General features: G+C 40.3%; 1 protein-coding gene and 1 long non-coding RNA gene across 2 annotated transcripts in view; both read left to right on the top strand.

Moving 5' to 3' along the window:
- Nucleotides 1–23,629, top strand: part of fam222aa (family with sequence similarity 222 member Aa) — a 57,676-nt gene that overhangs the window by 29,368 nt on the left and 4,679 nt on the right. Inside the window, exon 2 of the mRNA XM_082170342.1 lies at nt 4,940–5,097. Coding sequence (XP_082026468.1) covers nt 4,992–5,097 — 106 coding nt within the window. The 5' untranslated portion in view covers nt 4,940–4,991. The remainder of the gene's footprint in view (nt 1–4,939; nt 5,098–23,629) is intronic.
- Nucleotides 10,971–13,396, top strand: LOC309499270. Its single transcript, XR_014206191.1, has 2 exons — nt 10,971–13,203; nt 13,245–13,396. It is a non-coding gene; the product is annotated as an uncharacterized lncRNA (long non-coding RNA).

The raw sequence follows: 23,629 nt of genomic DNA, 5'->3' as shown, positions 1-23,629 counted from the left end.
AATAAGACAATGATAATTTAACTTTCCTCACCATTGATGGAATTTTTCGTCATTTATGAGACAACGCTTCCCCGCTATTGACGGAAATTTCTGGCTTTCTGTTTTTTCACTTTTATACAGTAGGGGGCAGCGTTACTCATATTCTGAAAGATTACTGAATCTCCTAATCAAAACACAGGCGAAGAAGAAGCAGAAACAAGCAACATCATAGATCATCAACATTAAACAGCATATAAATCAAAACTGCCTAAGGTTACCGTAGGAAGTGTTGACCCAGGATGAGCTATAGGACTGTGCAAGCTTTGGGGGTGTTGATGGACTCAATCTACTCCATCTATGTTTTGATCATCGTTCTGAATCCGATCCAGACATATCTTCTCAGCTTTTTGCTCAAAATGTTGCTTTTTTATATGAAACTTACCCACATTCAGGTGTTGATAAAAAGGGATGCATGAAGCTAGAATAAAACTGTTTTTTTTTTGGTTTAAAAGCAGAGGGTCTGTTCATTCTTTGGTATATTGCATGTCCAGATATTCATACAACAAAATATTCTGGGGGCCATGAAATTTTTGTGATCAAAAATGCTTGGCGGTAGCTGGCAACTTTTCTCAAAAACGCTGGATGGGAAAGAGTTAATAACACTTGCTATAGTTTAGTAAATCTCAAAATTAAATAAGTGAAGGTATACATATAGGGTGACCAGACGTCCCGAAAAATTCGGGACAGTCCCGAAATCTAAACTGTTGTCCCAAATCCCGAATCTGGCCCTAATTGTCCCGAAAATTATACTAAAGCAAAATCTTGAGTAGTTATTGTCTTATAAACATTAAAAACTGTCTGCGGAGGTTGAGGCCGGCGACACACTGGCTGCGTGGCGTGTCCGTTTTTATTTCGGCTCCCCTGTTAACAGGTTAGAGCTTGCACACTGCCTGCGTGAGACCGGAAAACGCGTGCATGCTAGAAACAGAACCGACGCCTATTTTTCACGCGACACGCAAGCCTGCAAAATAGCAAGCAAAATAGAATAGGAAAAGATGTTTGTATGTCATTTTGACATGAAAACATATGAATAAATGACATTTTGATGTTTGAAAGTTTAAGTTTTTACATAAATGCAGATATAAATGTAATAAAAAAAAATATATGATCGATTTTCAAATATTGCACCTGTCAATACAGAATAATGACAGACTGTTGATCTTTGAATAAAAATATGTTTGGTTCAGGTTTGAAATTCATTATCTTTTATTATAGGCTACGCAGTCTGATATCATAGAAGCCCCCCATCCCGTCACCCCAGACCCATAGACCCCACCCCCCCCCCCCCCCCCCCCACCCCCCCCCCCCGTCCCGAATTTCAGCCAATCTCATCTGGTCACCCTATATACATATCTTTTTTTTTACATTTTATTATGGGTTTAACATTTATCTGATATTGCTGTTACATTAAAATATGTATCTGTATCTGTCAGAATTTAAATATATGTGCATCCCTATATAATGCTAAATAATATATATATATAATATATATATATATATATATATATATATTTTTTTTTTTTACTTTTTTTTTTTTACTTTTTTAAAAATATTTTTAAAACAATATTCATTGTGTGAAATTTCTCTCACTGTAAAGTGCATTAGTTTTAAAATCTTATTGCACTGAAACCTTCTGCTCTTTATTAGGAGGTCTAAAGGCTCTAAAAACACAGGATGTTAGAGGGACATCTATGAATTCGGTGTGGCTGTAGGGCTTAAGATGAAAATCATATGCTAAATAACAACAAACCAAATCCATGCTGTCTTGGTTTTAGTTATACAAGCATGACTTGTTTCTTAATCTTGAAGTGGTGCAAGAGTTCAATCATATCTCCTAGAAAATGTCTCACTATTTTCAGGTATGCGTGAGGTTTGTTCCCAATGACAGCTTATAAACCCTCTAGTTTTTTTGAAAAAACAGTGATAAGAGAATTTGCAAATTTGTAATGTGGCTCATATCTCAGGAAGCAGACACACAAGTGCAATTGCAGAAATCTTCCAGCGTTTGCTGTTCGTCGTGTTGAGCTGGTACTGCTTTTGACTGAAGGGAGACAATGATGAGTCTATGGTGGTGGGGATTTTATTGGTGTTGCAGCTGATTTACTCAAATACATCGATAAGCATATGTTAGCTGACATAGCTACACAATTTCAAAGTGCATGCGTGTTTACTATAAATAAATATTGACAGACATACGGGCAGACCTGAGTCGCTTGTCGATCTCACTCTCATTCTCTGCTCAGTTCCTCATCATCTGCTCGCATTCACATGCAGATTTTCGGAAACAGTCTCAGGAAGGGCTAATCCATTTCCCCGCTGTGACAGAAAGCCATTGAGGAGACAGAAAGCGAGAGAGAGAGAGAGATGTTTACCGATGAGCCTGGATCTTTAAATAACACAGATTTCACATGTCAATAAAATAGAGCGATTCAGCACACTCTTGGATTGCATGTTTTCGGTTGTTGTTCACAGTTTGAGGATTTGTTCCCTCAGAAAGTCTGACTGACAAGATGGGTGGTAAAGGGTTGTCAGGCGTTCTTACTAAGCTTCAAGATGTTTCTGCATCAGTTTAATCATGTTGCCATCTAAAGAGCTGTAATTTACACAGTTGCCCTCTGGCATGGCTTGATTTAGCCAAGGAGGACATGTTCCTAGATCTTTTGTTGGTGCTGGAACAAAATACCTATAAATTATAGCCCTAGTTGTACCCCTGACCCTAACCAATCACAGGGATAATAGATTAAGACCGTAGTTCAAGCCCCTAACCCCAGCCATAAGCCTAATCCTTAAACCTGATTGGTCGACAGGAATGCTGTTCCAAACAAGGATATTGATCCAGCCAGGAACATGTCGTACCTACTTAGGCAAACCATGTTAAGCGTTTCACCAGGGTTATTATGGCTTTGAATATTTTTATTTTTATTTTAAGAAGTTTTTATTTCCATTTTATTGGTCTTTAGATATATTATTTAACTTTAGTAATTGTTAGTCGTCAATCAATCAATGTTAAGTTTAAATTTATTTAATTGTTTCGTAGTTTTCTAGTTTTAGTTTTTATTTTGGTTGTAGTTTTAAAGCTGGCAAAGTTAATGCGCTAAATCAAATGGTATAATTAAAAAAATTGTTTCGATTTCTGCAATTATTATTGCTATAGAAGTATTTACATGTTAAATGTAGGTGGGTTGTAAAGGTTTCAAGAATTATAATATATCAAATCAAAAAACTAAATCTAAAATCAATTTGTGGCCATTTTTATTTTATGCATTTATGAAGAATTTTTGTGTAAGTAAAATTTTACCAGTGTTTTTTTTTTTTTTTTTTTGCCTTTTTTTTATTTAGTTTTTGTATAGTTCACTTGACATTAACACAACATGATTAATTAATAATGAATTCTTTATTTTAATTTTTTATGTGCCTCACAGCTAGGTGTTTTGGAACAAACACAATCATATGAGCCGTGATATTCCATATTATAAACAGAGGTGAAAATTAACCTTAATGTCTGTATTAAGTTCAGGAGGTCGTTGTTCTTTATTGACTGTCAGTCGTTAAGCATTTTCAATGTTCGATATGCTTGCACATTTGTGCTGAAATCAAAGTCCTGTTCTAGGTAGCCTTGTGGTTAGATCTGTGCTTGTGCCAAAAGGTTGAAGGTTTGAACCCTTCATTGTGCCCTTGAGCAAGGCACTTCACTTAAAGTTACTCCGGCAGGATTGTTCCTGTAACTTACTATTATACTTTCTTTGCTAGTCTGGTTGCCGGCTGGTGGGCGGCAGTGCTGCCTGAAACTTAGTCAGATGGTCCTATTACGCATTCTCCAACAGAGCTGCTGTTTCCTGTGTCGGCTGTCTGGCAGCGCGCCCCGTTTTCTCTTCTTCCTCTGGAGCGAAAGAGCTGAAGATGGAGGGAGGCAGAGCAGGAATGCATCCAGAGATTTATGGCCCGGGGGGAGATTGATTACGCCCATCACTGGCCCTGATGTGCGCTTGGCATTTGCCCCCCACCCGACTCATCAGCATGTTACACATACACCCACACACAATATGGACATTTACACTCCAAGCAGAAAATCCAGGAAATTGCCTCGAGATCTTTTTGGACAAAATACCGCCTCAGTCACCATCTGATCTGCAGACAGACTCTCTTTCTCTCTCTTTTTTGACATCCCCATCATTAAAAAAAAAAAAAAAACACCTAGAAAGTGTTGTCTGCAGCAGGTCAGTGCAGGGTTTTGTTCCAACCGTGTGTGTTGTGAGCAGTGATGGGTGCTTTATTCCTCTTGTGACTGATGGAAGTGATAGGCTGCTGATGGATGGGGGCTGTGGGATGGCCAGGAAGGACGGTGCTGCTAGATTCTCATGAGATGCAGCACTTCTGTCTGTGTGTCCTTCTCCTGTGTATCACAGGTGTGAGTTAAAGAACTAAATTAAAAATACATATGCGGTATGTTGGAGCCATGGCCTAGTGCTTGCAAGTATGAATCTGGCTCGCTGCATTCCCTGATATTTTTCCTATTTTTATTGATTATATTATATTACAAAAACCTTAAACACCTTAATAGCTTGAACCCCGATAAATGCTGCTTGCAGCTTTAATATTACAAATTATTTTTTTTATACTTAGCAAATATAAATATTTATTTTATTAATACTTTTAATATTTACACTTTTATATTATTTGTTCTTTTGAAAAATATTAATATTTGTAATATTTACACTTGTATTTTTTTTTTTAAACATGATGACTTTTATTTACAATAAATGTGGCCAGAAGCATGTCCCCTGGTTCCCAGATGACACTTTATAAAACAGTTTTTCCCATTTAAATGAGTGTAATTCCTTTATGCCTTGCTTAATCTTCTGACTACATTATTAAGCATTTGAACAATTTTATTTTCCAGGTCGGCCTCGGCAAACCAGTGTCTGTAGAATCGTACCTGCGTTTGCGCAGTCATGCTGGCCTGTCTGCAGAGGAGGCAGAACCCTGCACCCCAGCACGCCACGGCCGTCTGCAGCAGCAGCAAGAGTCTTGAGCCAACGCAACACATCCACCGCAAATGTGAGCAGCCTGTGTTTCAGAGTTTACATTTCTGTTTTTTGTTTTTTTAGATTACATTTATCATAAATGGCAAATACAAATGGTTGACAGCAAACTGGTTTGGCTTGCTGGTTGCTGACACAGTATATTAGATTTACTTCCTTATGATGAGACCGAACACTCAGATTGAATAATTAAATGTGACTGTGTATTTAGGCACTGACGACAGTGAGGATGAGTTAAATTAACTTTGACGATAGACTTTTCTTTCACACTCTTCTATTAAGAGAGCTTTTTTTTATGTCAGTATGATGAAGCACATTCATGAGCCCTGAAATCACATCACATTCATTTCATGCACCAAGAAGCTTCACTCTGCTCACAGTGGCATTGTTTAGACATGAATAGTTAACATCTTGTTTTTCGCAACCTTGATTCGAGTCCTATTGGCTTTGGTCCTTCTCTTTTAGTATTTTATACTCCATTCTACTGTAGTGGTATTTTGATGCATACTGTGTGAGAAAAATATGTGTCATTTTTTATAAAAACAAACAGATTGAATAATGGACTTTTATATTATCATTGTACTGAGCAAATTGTTAAAACATTATCTGAAAAATACATATTTATTTAACTATGCAGATATGTTTCTAACTGTTAAATACTATTGCTCTTAGTAGAATAAAATAATAACAATACATGTACAATTTGTTTTACCAATTCATTTTATTTTTACCAGTAATATTTTTATTTTAAATAGTAATATTGTCAAATGTGTAAAAAATAAAAAATAAAAAAGGGAAATAAATAAATAAATAAATATCTTAACTGCATACATTAACTTGCCTTAAACAGCCCTAAAAAGACAGCCCTACATTGACAGCCCTAAAAAGAAACCTGTGCTAAGAACATATATAAATATTTTATTTTTGGAGCTGTGGTGTTCCAAACTATTCTTCCTTTTTGTGGTTGAGCACCCTCATTGAGCTTTTTGCCCTTTGGATGTGTGCTGCACTTTGTGTTGAATCTTTGTGAAAAAAACAACAACAAAAAAACATAAATTCTCAAATGTTTTGCAGGCATCATAGCAGACCCTCAGGCCCTAGTTTAAAATCCCCTACTATACTGAACTAATAAACTCTAACTCTACCCTACTCCATTATACTCTACATAACCTCTACTTCTTTACGTGCTGCTCTGTGAGAAATGTCTGGGACTATATGAAACATTTGTAGTGTCTTGTCTTTGTTGTTCAATAGCCATTGGATCAACAAGATTTTAAAGACTTTACTGCAGAGGTTCCCTGGCATGGCTTCAAGGCTTGTTACTCAACCCTGGCCTTCAGGTTAGCTAAACATTTGCTGTGGTGGATGTCCTTACAGACCTACCCGTATGCAAATATACACATGCTGAAACAAATCTGCTCATTTTCCATAAGTCGGTTTCACACATATGCACGAGTAACCCATGTTGAACAGGTCCTCTGGTTGCCACACTGTACAATTGTGTATATTGTTTGTTCAAGGTTCAGACCAACAAATCTCGTTCTGGCAAGCTCCGAGATTAAAGAAAGTAAAGCACAGCCTACTGTTTTTTTTTTTTTCGACAGAAGATCCCAGGACTCTGCTTAAAGCTTCAGATTAGACTTAAACTGAGGGGCACTTGCTGTAATGAGAAGGAGAGAAGAAAGGAAAGAATAGAGAGGAAGAGGGGGGTTGTCCTTCTTTTAGAACGTTCCATATGCATTCAGTTCTGTTTTGTTGGCGTGGCAGTATTCCATATGCACAAGCTGATTACTGTGAGGACAGGAGATGAGCAGAGGAACATGCAACTTCTAACCACTATCCCTTAGGTTCAGCTCTAAGCTCAGAGCAGCTTAAAGGTAATAGGATGGCATTGTCCTCCTGCTGCTCACTGATCAGCATAGCATCGTTCTGCTTTCTCCTTCTTGGCAAACAGGAAAAGGTTAAAAGGACAGCTTTTTTGGGAAAGCATGGGCGCCTGCTGCATTTCTTCGTGTTTTAAGAAATGTGTATGTCTTGTGAGAGAGCGAAGTTTGAGAACAAGAAAGAGCTTCACTGGTATAATTGAAATGAATGAGTGGTCAGAGCTGATGGCCTCGTGGGCAGCGCTCTGACATGTAGCGTGGTTGCGCTTCGGGTTTGTGGTTTGAATCCCGTCTCAGGTTCCTTTCCGGATCCAGTCATGGATGAATGAATGAGCGGATGATGGATGGATGAATGAATGAATGAGAAGATGATGAATAAATGAGCGGATGGATGGATGAATGAATGAGCAGAAGGATGGATGGATGAAAAAGCAGATGGTAATGAATGAATGAGAAGATGATGAATGAATGAATGAATAAATGAGCGGATGGATGGATGAATGAATGAGCAGATGGATGGATGGATGGATGGATGGATGAAAAAGCAGATGGTAATGAATGAATGAATGAATGAATGAGCATATGGATGGATTGATTGATGAAATGAGCAGATGGACAAATGGGTAGATGGATAGCAGGATGAATGAGTAGACTGACAAATGGATGAACTGATGAATAAGAAGTTTCAAATATCAATGATTTTGCATGGAAAAGAAAGGGAAAAAGCATGTTTGAGAGAAAAAGAAAAGAAGAATGAGAGGACAGAAGAGATGGAGACCGCCATGCTTGATTTAAATTGATTCCCTCCCTCCAATTTCAGCAGGATTTAGCCACTTCCTTTCTAGACTTCTTATTGAGAAGCAGTCAGTGGGGGTCTGAGGCTGAAATCAATGGGAGAGAACAGTTTCTTTCTCTCTGTCTCACACACACACAGGCACTCTTCCTTGCATCAGTTTGCTTTTGAGAGATTGCTGCAGTAAAGCACAAGCTCATAACAATAAGTAAAAGACCTTTGTGTGTGTCATTGATTGGAGAATCTGTGTCTGCGCTGTGGTTTCAGTACACATGGACCACACCGTCTGGTCTGGGGCTGCAGACAGGTGTCATCAGGCTTTGGACTGAGACACATTCTGGGCTGATGTCTGAAAGATGATGAGGTGGTTCTTCTCAGATCCAACATGAGAGAGAGGATTTGAAAGGGTATTCAAATAACTATAAAGTAAAAGCCCCCCTCTGCATGCAGATGCTGAGCGCCTGCACAGTTCATTGATGCAACTCCCATTAAAAATACCTCATACTCTCAATAAAAAAAAGGACTTAACTGGCTCCAGCATCAGCTGCAAGCGCTCAGATCGGCCCGCCAGACAATCAATTTCCCCAGAGTGCATGGAGCTTAGCGGGCGAGAGAGAGAGGGAGAAAGAGAGAGAGGGAGAGGGAGAGAGAGAGGTGGGAGATAGGAAAGGTTGTTTTCATTATCACACCTCTTTCCCTGTCTGAGCAGAAAAAGAGCTTGAAAAAAAAAACGAGAGAGAAAGCTGGGCGAGTTGCAAAGTGGAGGTAGCGAGAGACCGAGAAAGAGTGAGCGAGCAACATGCTTTTTAAGAAGCCCGTTGACCGCCTGCCCTTAAAAATATCGTATTAGATTAGCTTCAGTGAGGAGGCCTTTTGAGTTTCCCCCCTTCTAGCCAAGAAATGAAAAAGAAACGGCAGGCATTAGTTAAATTATAAATCACAGCCGCTCGCTTTCAGCATGCCTAAATTCTCAGAGTATGTGGCGGCACTCTCACACGTCAGGGCTTGTCATTCCTAATTAAATCTCCCTGTTTGGGTGACATTTGTAGCTGTCGTCCAGCCCCCCGCCAGTGTCTGTCTGCCAGTAGCTTAGATGGAGACATGAAAGTCTGAGCGGAGGGCCGATCCCCCTTCATCACGGAGCGCCCTGGGGACTGGAGCACCGGGGCCGGACACATCACACACACTCCGACACTGACCTCTGCAATGCATTCTGGGGGATTTTCTGCCTACCTTCCTTTCATAGCTCGTTCTTTCACACTTACTTTCCCTCACTCTTTCTTTCAACTCTTTTACTTTCCTTTGTTTTTTCATTCATTCTCTTTCTTTCTTTTACTGTTTTACATTTTTCTCTTCCAATATTTCTTTCACTTTTTTTATCTCAGTCTTTCTTTTTCTCACGCTTTCTCTTTCTATCCCTTGCCCTTTTCTTTGTTTTTCATTTTTCTCTCTCACTCTTTCCTTCATTCTCTTTCAGTCATGCACTTTTGTTTTCTCTTTTGCTCTTTTCCTTTTGCTCACTTTCTTTTGTTCACTCTTGTTTGCTTTTTTCCTTTGCCGTTTCCTTGTTTTGCCAGCTCATTTTCACTCTCCCAGCAAGCAATAGCCATCATTTCATCATTTCTAGGTTAACTATAGACCCGATATAGTCCGGCTATGAGCAACCCACTTCTAGCCAAAATAACCTTGAATTTGTCGTTTTTGCCAAAATAACCTGCGAGATGTATGATATTCCATCATGTAAGCAAAGTAAACATTGATTACAAAGTGTTTGGTTTCATTTATTCACTCTTTTCATTTCTTTGTCATCTAATTGATGATTGGGCTATGGCTTAGACGTCTATTACATTTTCACTGACAGCTCACATTTTTCCTTGTTTTAGCCTAGACGTCTGGGCTGTGTTTGGACGGCTATTAGACGTCTTTTAGACGCAACATTTCTTGCTGGGCTGTTTCACTCATTTTTATTTTTTGCACTCTTCCTATCTTGCTTTTTCATTTCTGTTTTCCTTCCTTCCCTCTGCAGTTTAATTTTCTCCATAGTGTTATGTGTGCATGCTTATGCTGCAAGTGGTCTGTTACACACGCTCACCTGTGTAAGGTGTCTGTGAGAGATTCAGGTCCAATCACAACATTCTTCTCCCTCTGCCATGAGCCACAGCAGGCTTTGGCAGCCAATCAGATGCACATATGGCACTGTGACATCATTTGCAGGGTCACAACATCCAATCCGGTAGAGAGAGATTATCACCTCCGAAGGCCTGATGGGAAAGATTTGAACCATGTGAGAAGCAGAAGTCAGCATCATACTGATAAGACATCAGAATTGGACTGAGCCTTCAGTTTTCACATTAATAGCTAAAGGCTTGTGGAAGGGTTATGAGATGTTGATCTCTGCCAGAATGTATTTGGTTCCAGAAGTGCAATGTTCCTCCAGTCCAGCAGGGTTCACCGTACAAGAAACAAATCACATTTACCGCAAGGTGCAGGTAAAGGGTCCCACTGTTTGCGGGGATTTGTATTTATCCTGAGTGAACTTTTCCTCTGTTTCATGATTCTGAGGTGTGTAAGAGATGTTTATTTCAGTTGGTGCCCTTTTAGAGCTTATATTACCCATGATGCTCAATTAGGATTCATATTAACATCTATAACTGACTTAGGCAGTGGCAATCAAAGGATTTTTAGTGCTGTTTGTATTCAATCCTGCAGTCTTCTTTGCCTCTCAGGGTTACGATTGGCTGATCGCTCTGCCAGCAACCTGCAGACACACCCAGAGGCTCATTTCCGGGCACTGCTGGGGACCCACTAGCCTTGCTACTCATTTGGTGCCCATCCTGGGGCTTTGGGTGCCATTGGCACAGAGGGCAGAGCAGGGGAGAGAAGGGGGCCTGGAATGCTAGCGGCTGTTGCCATGGATTTGGCAGACGTAAGCGAGATGCCCTTTAAGCTGGCGCGTGGGCCTCCCAGGTGTACGTATGAGTTGTAAAGAGGTAGGAAGGGCAGGAGAAGGGGAGGAAGAGGTGGAGGGGGTCCAAGACTTCTAGAGCAGTTGAGGAAATGAGATCACACTCGGAAACTGACCTTCTGTTGGGGGCCAGGAGACAGGTTAGAAGATGCAGAACATGAACGTACACACTAAGTGTGTATCTGTCTGTCTTCTATCTATCTATCTGTCTGTCTGTCTGTCTGTCTGTTTTATACATATTTAATCTATCCATTTCTCTTTCTTTTATAAATAGAGAATATGAAGAAGATATTTCTCTATCTTGTCCATTTCTCTTTCTGTCTCCCTGCCTGTCTGTCCATCTATCTGTCTTGCTTGATGAAAAGCAGCCATGTAATGTGTTTTGAAAGAGGAGATTAGTGAAGAAAGATGAACAGATCATATTCACATGGTTTGTGTGTGTATGAGAGAGAGAGAGAGAGAGAGAGAGAGAGAGAGTCAAGACAGTACATGACGTGCTAAACTAACATTGTTGCTCCTTTGGGACCTTTAACATCAATTAGAATAGCCTGCCTGACACACTCGCTCTCCTCTGGGTAAAGAGTGTATGTGCACTAACAGTCTCTCTTGCAAATTAGTATCACAAGCATTAATATGAAAGACTCGGTGTGCTTGATTGGGTTTCTTGTTTCCTGTCCTTACACGTCTCTGTGGTCTAATATTCTCAGACACATTGTCAAAAAGCAAACAAAGACGTGTTTAGATATAAATAAACAAGTGTTAGAGATGAAAATAGATCTTGTTTGTAGCATGCCAATGAGATCCCTTTAGTGATTTGGCCGTCTTGTGAAATGTTTACTAGTACACTGATTTGTGGCTTAATGGTCAATGGCTTAGTATGGTTTTACCAGCACTTGTGTGTGTGTATGGTGTTTAATATTCATTTTAAAGCTGTGGAGACCTTGTTTCCTAAATGAGAGAGCAGAAGGGTTGAGACTTGCTCCAGGCTAGCTGCAGGCAGCCCTCTTTTTCTATTTACCTGCAGACTCGCACTGTGAGATCTCCCTCGGCCTGTCAGGACACACACACATACTGTACACCCTTAGTTCTTTTTATCTGTTCCTTTGAGATCTTATTCGTTTTTCTAATCTCAATTGAATTCTATATTCTATTATTGAATACCACACATTGCGCATTTGTGCGTGTATCTTTGAAAGTGTGTGTGTATGTGTGAATGATTGTTTCTGAAAGTTTTCCTGATACGAATCTTGCAGTTGAAAAGAGGTCATCTTATCAGAGACAAGCGAAAATGAACCTTTTTTTTTTCTCTTCATTTCCTCGCTCGCATTATGAGTTATCACTTCATTATCTTTAGCTCCATCAAGCAGCTTGTGATGTTCTCCAAGATTGTATTTGACGGAGGAGCGAGTGTTCCTGTCCTGCTCCTCAGTTCTTTCAGTTCTTTTTAATTATCACTCAGAGAACATTTTTATCACCACACGATGAGAAAAGGAATATTCTAGGTTACATACCAGTAAAGCTCTATCAACAGCATCTGTGTGTACACCGTGCTGTTGATAGACTTTGTGCTAAGTGCTCCATAGACTTTCACTGTAAGTGTATTACATTACAATTTTTGGGGGGACAAACCTAAGAACAAAATGTCAACAACAAAAAATCTGAAATTATACCTACCACAAATGCAATGAATAGGGCTTAAGTTAAATTTAAAGTGGATATTACTTATAAAAAAAAAAAATAATCCCCTACTGCTTAATATTTTATCCGCCACTTGCCGTTACAACTCTCCTTTCACTCTCGTTCTCCCAGGAAGATCTTCAGATAGAGCAGTAGCCTGTCCTCAATGTCGACTTTGTGACCCCAGAAATTCTAACGCACATGAGGGATTTATTCAAGTCAGACGAGTCTGATGTTTAAAAGTGAAATGGACCGCTTCATGTTTTGTTTTTTCGTGGGTGGCTAACAGTAGACCTCAGCATAGAGAAACTCCTACAAAACAGCATTTGAAGAGACTGAGAGGAGTAGGGCGTGATGTGTGTTGGCGGGAAGGATAAGAACCAAGGACATTAGAGAGAACGGAGCAGGACTATGAGATAAAAAAGAACTTTGATATACAAGGAATTTGTCTTAAGGCAGGTGTCGACAAAAAAATATGAAGATGAAACATGTTAACACAAATACCAGCAAAACAAATGGTATCAAGAATTAGTTGATCAGTAATGACTTTTCATTTTTCAGTGGCCTTGGTTTCGAAAGTATTTTTTTCCTTTCAGAAATTTGAATCTGAATGATTTAAAATATGAAAACATTTCATTTAAAGCAAAAAAATATTTGAAAATCTGAAATATTTGGCACCGTTTCAAAGCTCTTTGCAGACAAAATTATGGGCACTAAATGAAGGAATGAACTATTCATCCCCTGATAACAATCGAATCTGAAACTGTATAAAATATCAAAATTAACTATTTGTTATGAGTCATAGTTCCCATTTGTTTTATGGGAACTATTTGCTGCAATTCCAGTTTGCATGGTAACTACGACTTCTCTGCTTGATTTTTGGGAAGATTCTTTGTTGGACCTTTTTGATCTCTAAATGATCCTATGGGAAAATGCATCCAATAAATCGGGCCCTAAAAGTTATGAGTTCATATTGTGAGTTTATTTTGCAATGAGAATTTTTTTTTTTTTTTTTTTTTTAAGTAGAAACACTTTTCGGATTGTAGAGTCTTTCTACAAGTTCTTTGAATTAGAATTTCTTTGGTTTTGACAAACACTAGAAGACACAAAAGTTCAGTATGAGATTTTCCGTTGCAGTTTGCTCTGTTCTTCTGTTTGTGCTTTGTTTTCATTCGCCAGCGAGCCGTGTGGCATGAAGTGTGAGAGAAAACAAAGTCGCCCAGTTCTCATCCCACAATGCCCCTGACATGTCTGCTGACGGTTTGCATTCCACACAGGCACGGAGAGGACAGCGCTCGCTGCCTGCTGTCTCCGTTGTTGTGGATGATGAAGAGGGGCTCTCGGAGGCGTTAGGAGGAGAGCGAGTGGATGGGGTCTGTGGGGTTCTCCTCTGGGAGAGGAACGGTTGTTATCTTCCCCTCGCTGCCACAAGCTTAGAGAATTTCTTATTCATCTTTCTTTATAATCTCTCGTACCTTGTGCTCTACGTCTCGGTATGGAGGGCAGAGAAAAGCTGTTATGTACTGAATAACAACAACAGCAGCACAAAAAGCCCAAATGCACCACAAAACCCACAAAGGATTAAAAAAGGTCCACATTTAGATGTTGCATTTAATACAGTTTTAAGCACTAAAAACTTACTTCCTGTTTTATCCTAAAATATTTTCATTCTTTTAATATTACAATTATATAATATAATTATATTATATTAATGTGGACGGGACTTGTACTAGTAGGAAGAGGAATGTTTGTGAAGAAAGTCTGTTTTCCCACGCTGTGTGTGTGATCTGGAGTGTGTGTGTACAGGCAGCCTGGTCCTGCTGGACCGATGCAGGCAGAAAGCAGACAAATGCAAAGTGACACTTGTGTGTGTAGAATGGTATTTGTAGTGACGCTTTGACCGCAGATAATAAAGTGTTCGCCCTGAGGTGATTCCAGTCGGCAAGCACCCCAATGAAACTCGCTTACTCAAAAAGAGAGAGAGGGAGATGGAGAGATAGATGAGAGTGCAGGAGCAGAGGAGAGGAAGGACGGTTGGAAAGAAAGGCAGAGCGCAAGTACATTGCGGTGAGTGAGGAAAAAAGATTTCCAGACATTTAAAATGACATGGGTTGTGTGTGAGTGTGAGCACGAAACCAAACAGAGAGAGCATCTCCAATGTGTGTCGTTTCATTGAATTAAAATGTTGGAATTGGCTTTTAAATGGTGTCACGCTGAAGAGTAATGCAAATTAAAACTTCACGCGCTGTCTTCGGGTGGATATTGCCTAAAATGTTATTTCCTCTGAGAAGGTCTCAAGTATCATGCGTATTATTCATGTGCATTTTAATTTGATTCGGAGCCCCTGCGCTTATTAGCTCTGAGATTCACCTTTGATTGGGTACTCGCTTGTATCTATGGGGAATTAGCTAAGTAACCCGAATATGTTTTGCCAGTTCACCCTGAGCGGAGCAGGAAATTAATAGATTCAAATCAGAGCCAAGTGTGGCCTTAAGTAAATATTAGATTTTATTTTGGACAGCTTTTCCATTTTAACCGACCCAGTCTGCTCAACACTTGTTTTTAATTCTTTATATCCCTATGTCAATGTACCACATTTTCGTCATATTTTTTCATAAGTAATATTTCTATCACTATTTCAGTTCGTAACAGACATCCTGAAATGTGAATAGGTGTATTAGTGTTACCTCTTTAAACCATTTCGCATTGCATGGAGGACAACTTAAGTAAAAAGTGGCGCAGCTTACCCCGCCGTCGCGTATTTGTTGATTTTAGTGACAGAAGAAACCAAGATTTCCTTGCATAGCACATCATTGCTTGCATCATATCAGTTATTATTACCCATAATTCTGTAAGTATTGCCCAAATTTCTGTTCAGCCCATCGTGGCATTGTTTGTTTCCCCCCCTTACTTGTGCTATCCGTTTAGCAATTAGCGTGAATCATTAGCATACCTATTTTTATCAGTGTATGCAAATTCAGATGTCTCCCTCTCTAGGACTCTTGGTCTGGACAGACAGGTTCACAGTCCTGCTCTATTATTGTCATTAGCGTGTGTGTTTGAGAGGGGTAGAGATCTGAACCCGAGCCTGCGGTGCAGGAGGTCTGGGGGAGGACAGCCGCGTTCTTTCAGCTCTCCACTCAATTAGAGCCGGAGAGGCACACAGAGGCATGCTGGGTTAATTGTAGAGCTTCAAACAGCTGCCACATTCAGGGTTCCATTGTGCCGGCAACGGTTGTTACGGTGACTGGGGGCCTGGGTTAGTAATCGCTGAGTAATCAGTGTGAGAGAAGAGCAGATGACACGTCCATTAACAACAGGCAGGTATTGTTTAGAATACAACGACACCAGAAGCCCCTCATGCTCGCTCGCTCTCTCACTGTCCCACTTTTATGAAACCTTTTTGCTGAGAGGGTGACAGAGAGAGACCTGCTTGTGTTGGGGAGTGCATGCTGGAGTTGTATTTTGACTGTTTTGTGTGTTTAACCAGGCAAAATCTGAATCCCAGTTTGCATTCTATCCATCCGACAGAGTATACAATATTTGGATTACTACATTCCAAGACACTGAAGATTCATAGGACCTTTGATTTACTATTATGTATCCACACGTTTTTTTACTGTAATATTTCCCACAATCCTTTGTGTACGCAAGAGTTTTAGTTTGCGAAAGTTTACTGGCTAAAGTCGCAGTCACATTAGCAAAACTTCTGCAACACTTTCAGGAGAAATTAGGTCCAATGCCTATAGTGTCGCAATGCATGAGATGCACCAATATTAAAATCTTGGCTGATAAACCGATGTTATGGCTGATTCCCAATAAAGGGCTAATATTCAAATTCGATACTACTACTGTAGTCTGTCCAAGTATATACCTTCTTGCTACAGACTCAAGCGAAAAACTATCCTATCACCAGTTTTCACACTTAGAAGTAGCCTATGTGAATTGGGATTCAGCCCCTCTGGGGCTCAATTGTGTGATTTATTGTAAATCCACTACAGTGGAAGAGAAACTGGGCTTGGCCCAAAATTTCCAGGGTCAGATGTCTCACACGCATGCATGCTGGCACATAAAGATGATGGCTGTGCCTGTCTAAGCCTGTCTAAGTGTCTGACCGCTTCTACGCTTTAACAAGTCAGGCTTTGAGAGGAGGGGGGAACGCTGTAAACCTGCTGGATGTTGTATTGCATCTGACAGTGTATGTGTACGTGTGTGTTTTTCTCAGAATCAGTTCCTGTTTATCTGTGCCTTGCCACAACCCATATATATTGAGCCAAAGCTGATGTGGTTTTGTGTTCTTTGTTCTGTTGAAACCCAGCGGCTGTTAAACCCTTTTCTCCCACTTCTGAAGACATGATCGACGTGGCTGGACATTTCAAAGCTTTTATTTATTCTTTCCCTACTCGACTGTTAAAGATGCTTCACATATTCATATGGCTGAAGTGTTCAACGTCATCTGTGCTCCTGTAGAGTGCGGCTCTTCGTGTGAAGTTAATTGTAAATGCGACTCTGAAAATATTCAGTTATTTTGTGTCACCACTTCTCTTTCATCTCTGCATCATTTCCTGCAGACGCCTCCCTGAGGATGCATGCACACATCTGGCCCCTCTAGCTCTCTTTTTCTCTCTTCCGTTTACTTGATGCATTGCTTTAAAGAACAAATAGACAGCCTACATAGACAATTCCCATTTTTTAGAATCTCCAATTGTAGTTTCTTCCCCCTCACATTCACTCATATCCCTCTGATGCCCCCCTCCAGCACACACACACTCTTGCTGCTAATTAGAGTAGTGTTAATTGAGTATTTAGGATTATGCCTCCTCCACACTGCCTGCTCGCTCAAGGGCGGTCCAGGCTCTGTGAAGGACGTGTGCTCTCCGTATGGCTTCCGTTCCACCTGCATCCAAAGCTGACCCAGGCCTTTCCTAGCCTCGCTCACCCTGACCCATCTACTCCATGACAGGACATCAGTGTTCAGCCTGCAGGTGTCCGTTTGCCATGGGAGACTGCAGCGGGATGGCAGGGAGATTGCGGAGATCAGGCCCTGTTGTCTTTTTGTGTGTTTGTGTGTGTGTGCAGGGCTTCTCTGGTTGAAGTGCGTCGGCGGTAATGAGAGATGGCATTTAGAGAACTAGCGCTCTGACACACGGGCACTCAGTGCCAGCCGCGAGTGATTAAGGACAGAGGTCATTCCGCTAATTATCCCCCTGCCTTCCCGTTTCCCGCAATCTTCCCCTCCCGTCCTCCCAGAGCGCTTTGTGCCTGGCAGGATGGGATCATTTGTCCATATGCCAGAAGAGGGAAAAGGCACAATGCATGACCGAATATGCTCGCTGAGGACAGCACTGATATTAGATTGCTGGTAAAAGTGCGGCATCAAAACAGCCAGCAAACGCGATGGATCATTTCTGTAAAGTGAAGAGGAATAATCGGCATTAAATGGACAGGACAGGGCTTGTGTAATCTCTCTTGCTCTTGCTGTATTTGTGGGATTGAGTACACACACACACACGGTAGCTCCTGTTCTGTGAGCTAGCGAAGAACGGATTGCTTCCTTCCTCAAGGGAAATAATTAATCCGTACAAGGCTGTCGCATGTCGAGATGAAGCAAGTGTGAAGCATTTTGCCCAGGAGGCATTGCAGACTGTCGCCCATGCAGACACCTGTTAGAACTCCTGCCCCACATTAGCATACGCAACACACACATACATACTGCAAACAGGAGCAACCACAACACGCTTCACTCCACTGAGCCGGTGTGTGTGATAGCGTGTGTGGTTTCATGTCTACCTATTTACTGGAGTATGTTTTGTTTGCATTTGTAGCATGTTCACGCTGCGAACACGTCTCTTGTGTGGATTTGTTATTGAGTTTATCGTGTGGGTGCGTGTGTTTAGGTGTGATTGTCTGTGTTTATCACAGGACGCCATCTGCGCTGTGCTCGCAAGCGTGATCAGAGACATTGAGCACCAATAAGTCACGCAGGTCTGAGCTGATGAAAGATCTCACACTCGCACTCACTCGGGGGATGGCCTACGTGTCGGATAATGTTAGTGTAATATCTGGGCAGGGGGAAGTGTGAGGAAACAAGTCAAACAAGTCATGTTTTTAAGTTCAACGTTTGCCCATCTGGTGCTCTATATAAGCAAGTTTCATCATGATAAACAAACATGATGTTAATCACTTAGAACTGACTAGCCTGCCAGTAGTGAGTACATTGAGATTTATTCAGATAAATGTAATAATAAACATAAACACAAATCATTTCTGCCAGCCATGAAACTGTATTTTGCATAATTTATATATTTAAAGTTAAAATCTAAATTTGTAAATTTGAAATTAAAACTTAAATTATGTATTTTTTTAAATTGTATATATACTGTGTATATACAGTTGCAATTTAAATTATTCAACCCCCAGTGCAAATCAGGTCTATTGGCAAAATTTACAGACTTTCAACTGTTTGCAATGAACAAATCAAACAAAAGAAATTGAAATAGCTCAACACAACAAATGTTTCAAGTGGTTTCCCCAAATTCAACAGAAAATGCACCTTTTAATGACTTCTGCAGTCTCAAAATTATTCAACCCCTTCATGGCAAGCATCGTTAGTACTAAGTAGAACATCCTTTTGCTATTATGACCTGCTGCAAACAAGATGTATAACCAGACACCAGCTTCTGGCATTGTTTCTGAGGAATCTTAGCCCAATCCTCATGAGCAATGGCCTCCAGTTCAGTAATATTCTTGGGTTTGGGTGCTGCAACCGCCTTCTTCAAATGCCACCAGAGATTTTCTATGGGGTTCAAGTCAGGTGATTCTGATGGCCACTGTAGAATCTTCCAGGGCTTTTTCTGAAACCAAGCCTTGGTGGAATTTGAGGTATGCTTGGGATCATTGTCCTGTTGAAAGGTCCAATGACGACCATGCTTCAGCTTCCTCACTGACAGCATGACGTTTCTCCTAGGATTCCCTGATACTTCAATAAAACCATCTTGCCTTCTACAGGTTTCCAGTACAAGAGGATGCAAAGCAACCGCAGAGCATCACCGAGCCATGCTTAACTGTAGACAGAGGTTATTTTCAGCATATGCTTTATTCTTCTTCCTCCAGACATAGATTCATAGGGCCGAAAAGTTCTAGTTTTGTTTCATCGCTCCAAAGAACAGAATCCCAAAACTTCTGTGGCTTATTTGTATGATTTTGAGCAAATTGGAGCCGACTTTTCTTGTGCTTGTTGGTCAGTAGTGGTTTATGTCGTGGCGTGGAGTGAAACCTCAGTGCCTGTTGCCACAAAGTCTTGCTGCAGGTCTTTTGCAGTCACTCTGGGGGTTTTCTGAACCTGCCTTCTCAGAAATCTGGTTGCAGCCGTTGATGGCTTCCTTTTTCTGCCCCGTCCAGGCAGTGTAACCACTGTTCCTTTAACTTTCAGCTTTAAAACTATGCTTCCAACTGTGTCTCTAGAAACATTTAGTGCCTTCGCTATCTTTTTGAATCCTGTTCCTCGTTCGTGAAGGGCGATGAAATCTTCTCTTAACTTTTTGGACCATTCTTTTGACTTAGCCATATTTCTAACTTGCAGTCAAACGTGACACTCAACAAACCTAGCCAGTTCAGATATTTTGTGTGTTCTAGCTCAAGCACACCTAGTGCAACTAATGAAGCCCTTGATTAGTTGCATCAGGTGTGCTTGAGACAACACCTTTTTTGCAGATTTGTGCGGTTGTGTACCCTGGTAATCCAGAGTTCTCGCGAGAGCACAAGTTGACTTTGCTCAGCGAGGTACTCTGGTGTCGAGTAATGATGCTCATTAAATATGCCCCTCGATCTGAGCTGCACCAATCACATCGGGTTATCTGATATAGGCGGGCCACAGGCGAGCTAAACAGATGACGACAGCGCTGTGACGTCAAAGTCATTAGTAAACATTGCAAGATGGCTATGGATGAACACCAGTGGCTTTGGCCGCTACAATGAACGAGTTAGACTTGGCTTTTTGTCTAAAAGAGGAACAGAAGATGGCGCTCGACTCGTTCCTTTGCAAGAAGCGCGTTTTTGCTGTTTTGCCGACCAGATACGGCAAGAATCTAATCTACCAGTTAGCTCCGCTGGTAGCTAAGCGTATGGGGTTTATTGTTGTGATTGGTCGTAGTGTTATCCAATTGCGTGCAGTGAGATTTTCAAATGCATGCTTGGTGCCGCCCTCGAGGTGGGCGATTTTCATTAGTCGATGCCAGACCATTAATCTTTTAGATTTAGGTCTGGATTTCCAGGCTAGCGGTTGTGAGGGATTCTATTCAGGGGGTTGAATCATTTTGAAACTGCAGAAGTCATTAAAAGTTGCATTTTCAGTTAAATTTGGGGAAACCACTTGAAACATTTGTTGTGTTGAGCTATTTTAATTACTTTTGTTTGATTTGTTCATTGCAAACCGCTGAAAGTCTGTGCATTTTGGCAATAAACCTGATTTGCAATGGGGCTTGAATAATTTCGATTGCAACTGTATATATTCTAATTTGTAATATGTGTTAAATGGAACTAAGGGTACTAGACACTTATTATATATATATATATATATATATATATATATATATATATATATATATATATATATATATATAATATTTATAGAATCTAAAATGTTATATGTATGTAAAGAATGTATAAAATTATTTATATATAAAATATATCCTTTTAGATATGCTTTTTTTCAATGACAGTGAAATTATTCAGTGCTTTTTTTTAAAGCACAGTTGTGCCAAACAGCGCAAGTAATTTAGAGCCAGTCTCAGTATCTTTGTAAACTGCATCTGTATAAAAATATGAAAACATATTGTGATTTTGATCCTTCTTTTCATTTTGGTGTGTCACCACATGCAGTTCTAGCATCCTTGATTTCCACGGAGGAAAAAGTTGTTAGAGAATGTGCTAATTGCAACAGATGTTTTCTTTTGAAGACAATATGTATGTCTTTTGATTTGAATCACCCACACCGCATGGGCCTGTTTATAACCTTGACATGGATTTAATTATAATTTAGAATCGTTTAGTAAAGAATCAGCAGAGAAAAAGCAGTGATGGCTACCTCAAACCTCTCTTTCTCTCTCCTCCGTTGTGCTCATAGCTGCAGTAATGGCCAGAGGCCTTTGTGGGTTGGAGCAGCTCTCTATGGGTCTGAAAGGCATCTAATCCCCGTGGCCTGTGAAGTGTGAAACCCTTTGATGGCAGGTCGGGTGCTGGAGGCTTTTGCCTGTTGACAAACAAGAGCAGGCCACAGAGAGAAAGACAGCAAAAGCAGCTTTATCCATTGTGCTAGAGGATTCAACGGAGCAGTTTAGGAATGGAAAATATGGACCTGTCACCCAAAAACACATGGCAGCAACAGCATTAGCTGCGCTTTAATGATAATTAGCACATTTTGGACCCATCACGAAGCGAGATGAAGCGAAGGGAGGAGAGAGAGATAGAAGGCTAAGGGAGAGTGACATGGCAAAGCATGGCTCCTTAATTAAACCATGTGATGATCAAAGATAGTCACCCGATCCAACCCCCCCTTACGTAAAGGAGATCAGAAAATTGGCTCGTCTATTTGCATATGGACCAGCGACGCCTCTTTGAAATCCATCGTTTTTTTTTTTTTCTCTCTTTGGATCCAATGAAGTGAGGAAACTGTCAGTCTAGTTGTATCACATACACACACGCACAAACCCTCCCCACCCACCCTTCTGTGCTGGCTGTCGGGGAAACATCAAAGCGCCGTGGCGCTGCTGTCACCGAGGGGGTTGAAAGTGTCGGCCCATGTGCTGGCCCTGCATGGGCTGGACAGATGCTCGACAGCCCCCCATTTCATCTGACCCATTTAGAACACCTCCAATTAGACTGTGACAGCGCAGAGACGAGCATCCTTTCATCCGCTGCCCAAGAAGATTCCAGCTAACATACGCGCTTTAAACACTCTGCAGACCTCTGGAGCCTCAGGAATGCTTTAAAAAGACTTATTAGACCTAAAAGAGCTAGGCTGAGACAGTGAATGTTTGAGGTTGTTTGTTTGGATGTGGCCTAAAATATGACCTAACTTTCATTCTTAAGTAAATAGCCTGAAAATAAATAATGATAGGTTTAATAAACAATGTGTGCACATTTTTTTTTTTAAATCCATATCCATAAAAAGGTGGTCATAAATAAAACAAAATGTACAGATCAGTTCAGACAGTGACTCTGATATAAAAGCAGCAATAAAGTAATTTTTTTAAAATCAATAATGTATGAAAGGCCATGCTGTATTGTGAATATATTTATGGAGCTCTCTGTCTGTCTGTCTGTCTGTCTGTCTATCTAAACCCCAAAAGAAGTAGGGTGATGTATATCAACATCAACAGTAGCAGCACAAACAGATGCAATTTTGCATTTTTTGGCCTTCTCTGGAGTCTTGGTTCCAATTCCATTTGAAATGCTGTGGTCTGAGGCAGGCCACTCAAGCAAGACATCTTATAAATATACATGAAATAAAACTGTTTTGGGTAGAGGAATGGACCAGATTTGTCCTATCCACTGGAAAAGATTGAGCAGCAGCTAAAAGAAAGTGTTTATTTGAAAAATGTCACATTTCTTTTGAAATCCTTTTTCCATGTATCATATTAGCCTAATTGTTTAAAAGCTTATGTTTTTTTTTTAGATGTAAACAAAAAGTTATGTAAAGATTAAATTGTTTATGAGACAATATTTTAATCTTACAGTGTAAAATATTCTATACAGTATAGGTTTTTATACAGTATATGATTATAATTTTTAATTATTTTTAAAACAGTATTTCATATGTAATATGTAATGTAATTATAAAATATAAACCGACTCTGCCTAGATATGCAACTTCACTTATCTCCTGGGAATTACTTTTACCATGTGCTATTAGATTTTTAGGGCTTAGAGCACATGGATGGTGTAGATTTAGCTTCTTGAGTGATTGACTTGTGCCAGCTTAATGGAAGCGAGAGAGTAAAGGATGTTTAAAGTGTGACAATCAGAAATGTGACAACTTTCTCACAGCTGGATCCCTAGAGTTCTGGAAAAAACACTCTGACATTTGCTGACGCTGTCATTTGTGGCAGTTTAATTTTAGTCAGAATGATAAAAACAACCAATAAATGTGCACACTTTTCTTAAAAATATAATTTTTGAGAGGGTTGGTAGTCATTTGTGGCAGTTGATTTATCACTTGTAAATTGAGTGC

This window comes from Leuciscus leuciscus, assembly GCF_965113295.1.
Source record: "Leuciscus leuciscus genome assembly, chromosome: 5".
Taxonomy (NCBI): Eukaryota; Metazoa; Chordata; class Actinopteri; order Cypriniformes; family Leuciscidae; genus Leuciscus; species Leuciscus leuciscus.
The sequence above is the reverse complement of the archived record's forward strand: the minus strand, read 5'-3'. Positions and strand labels throughout refer to the sequence as shown.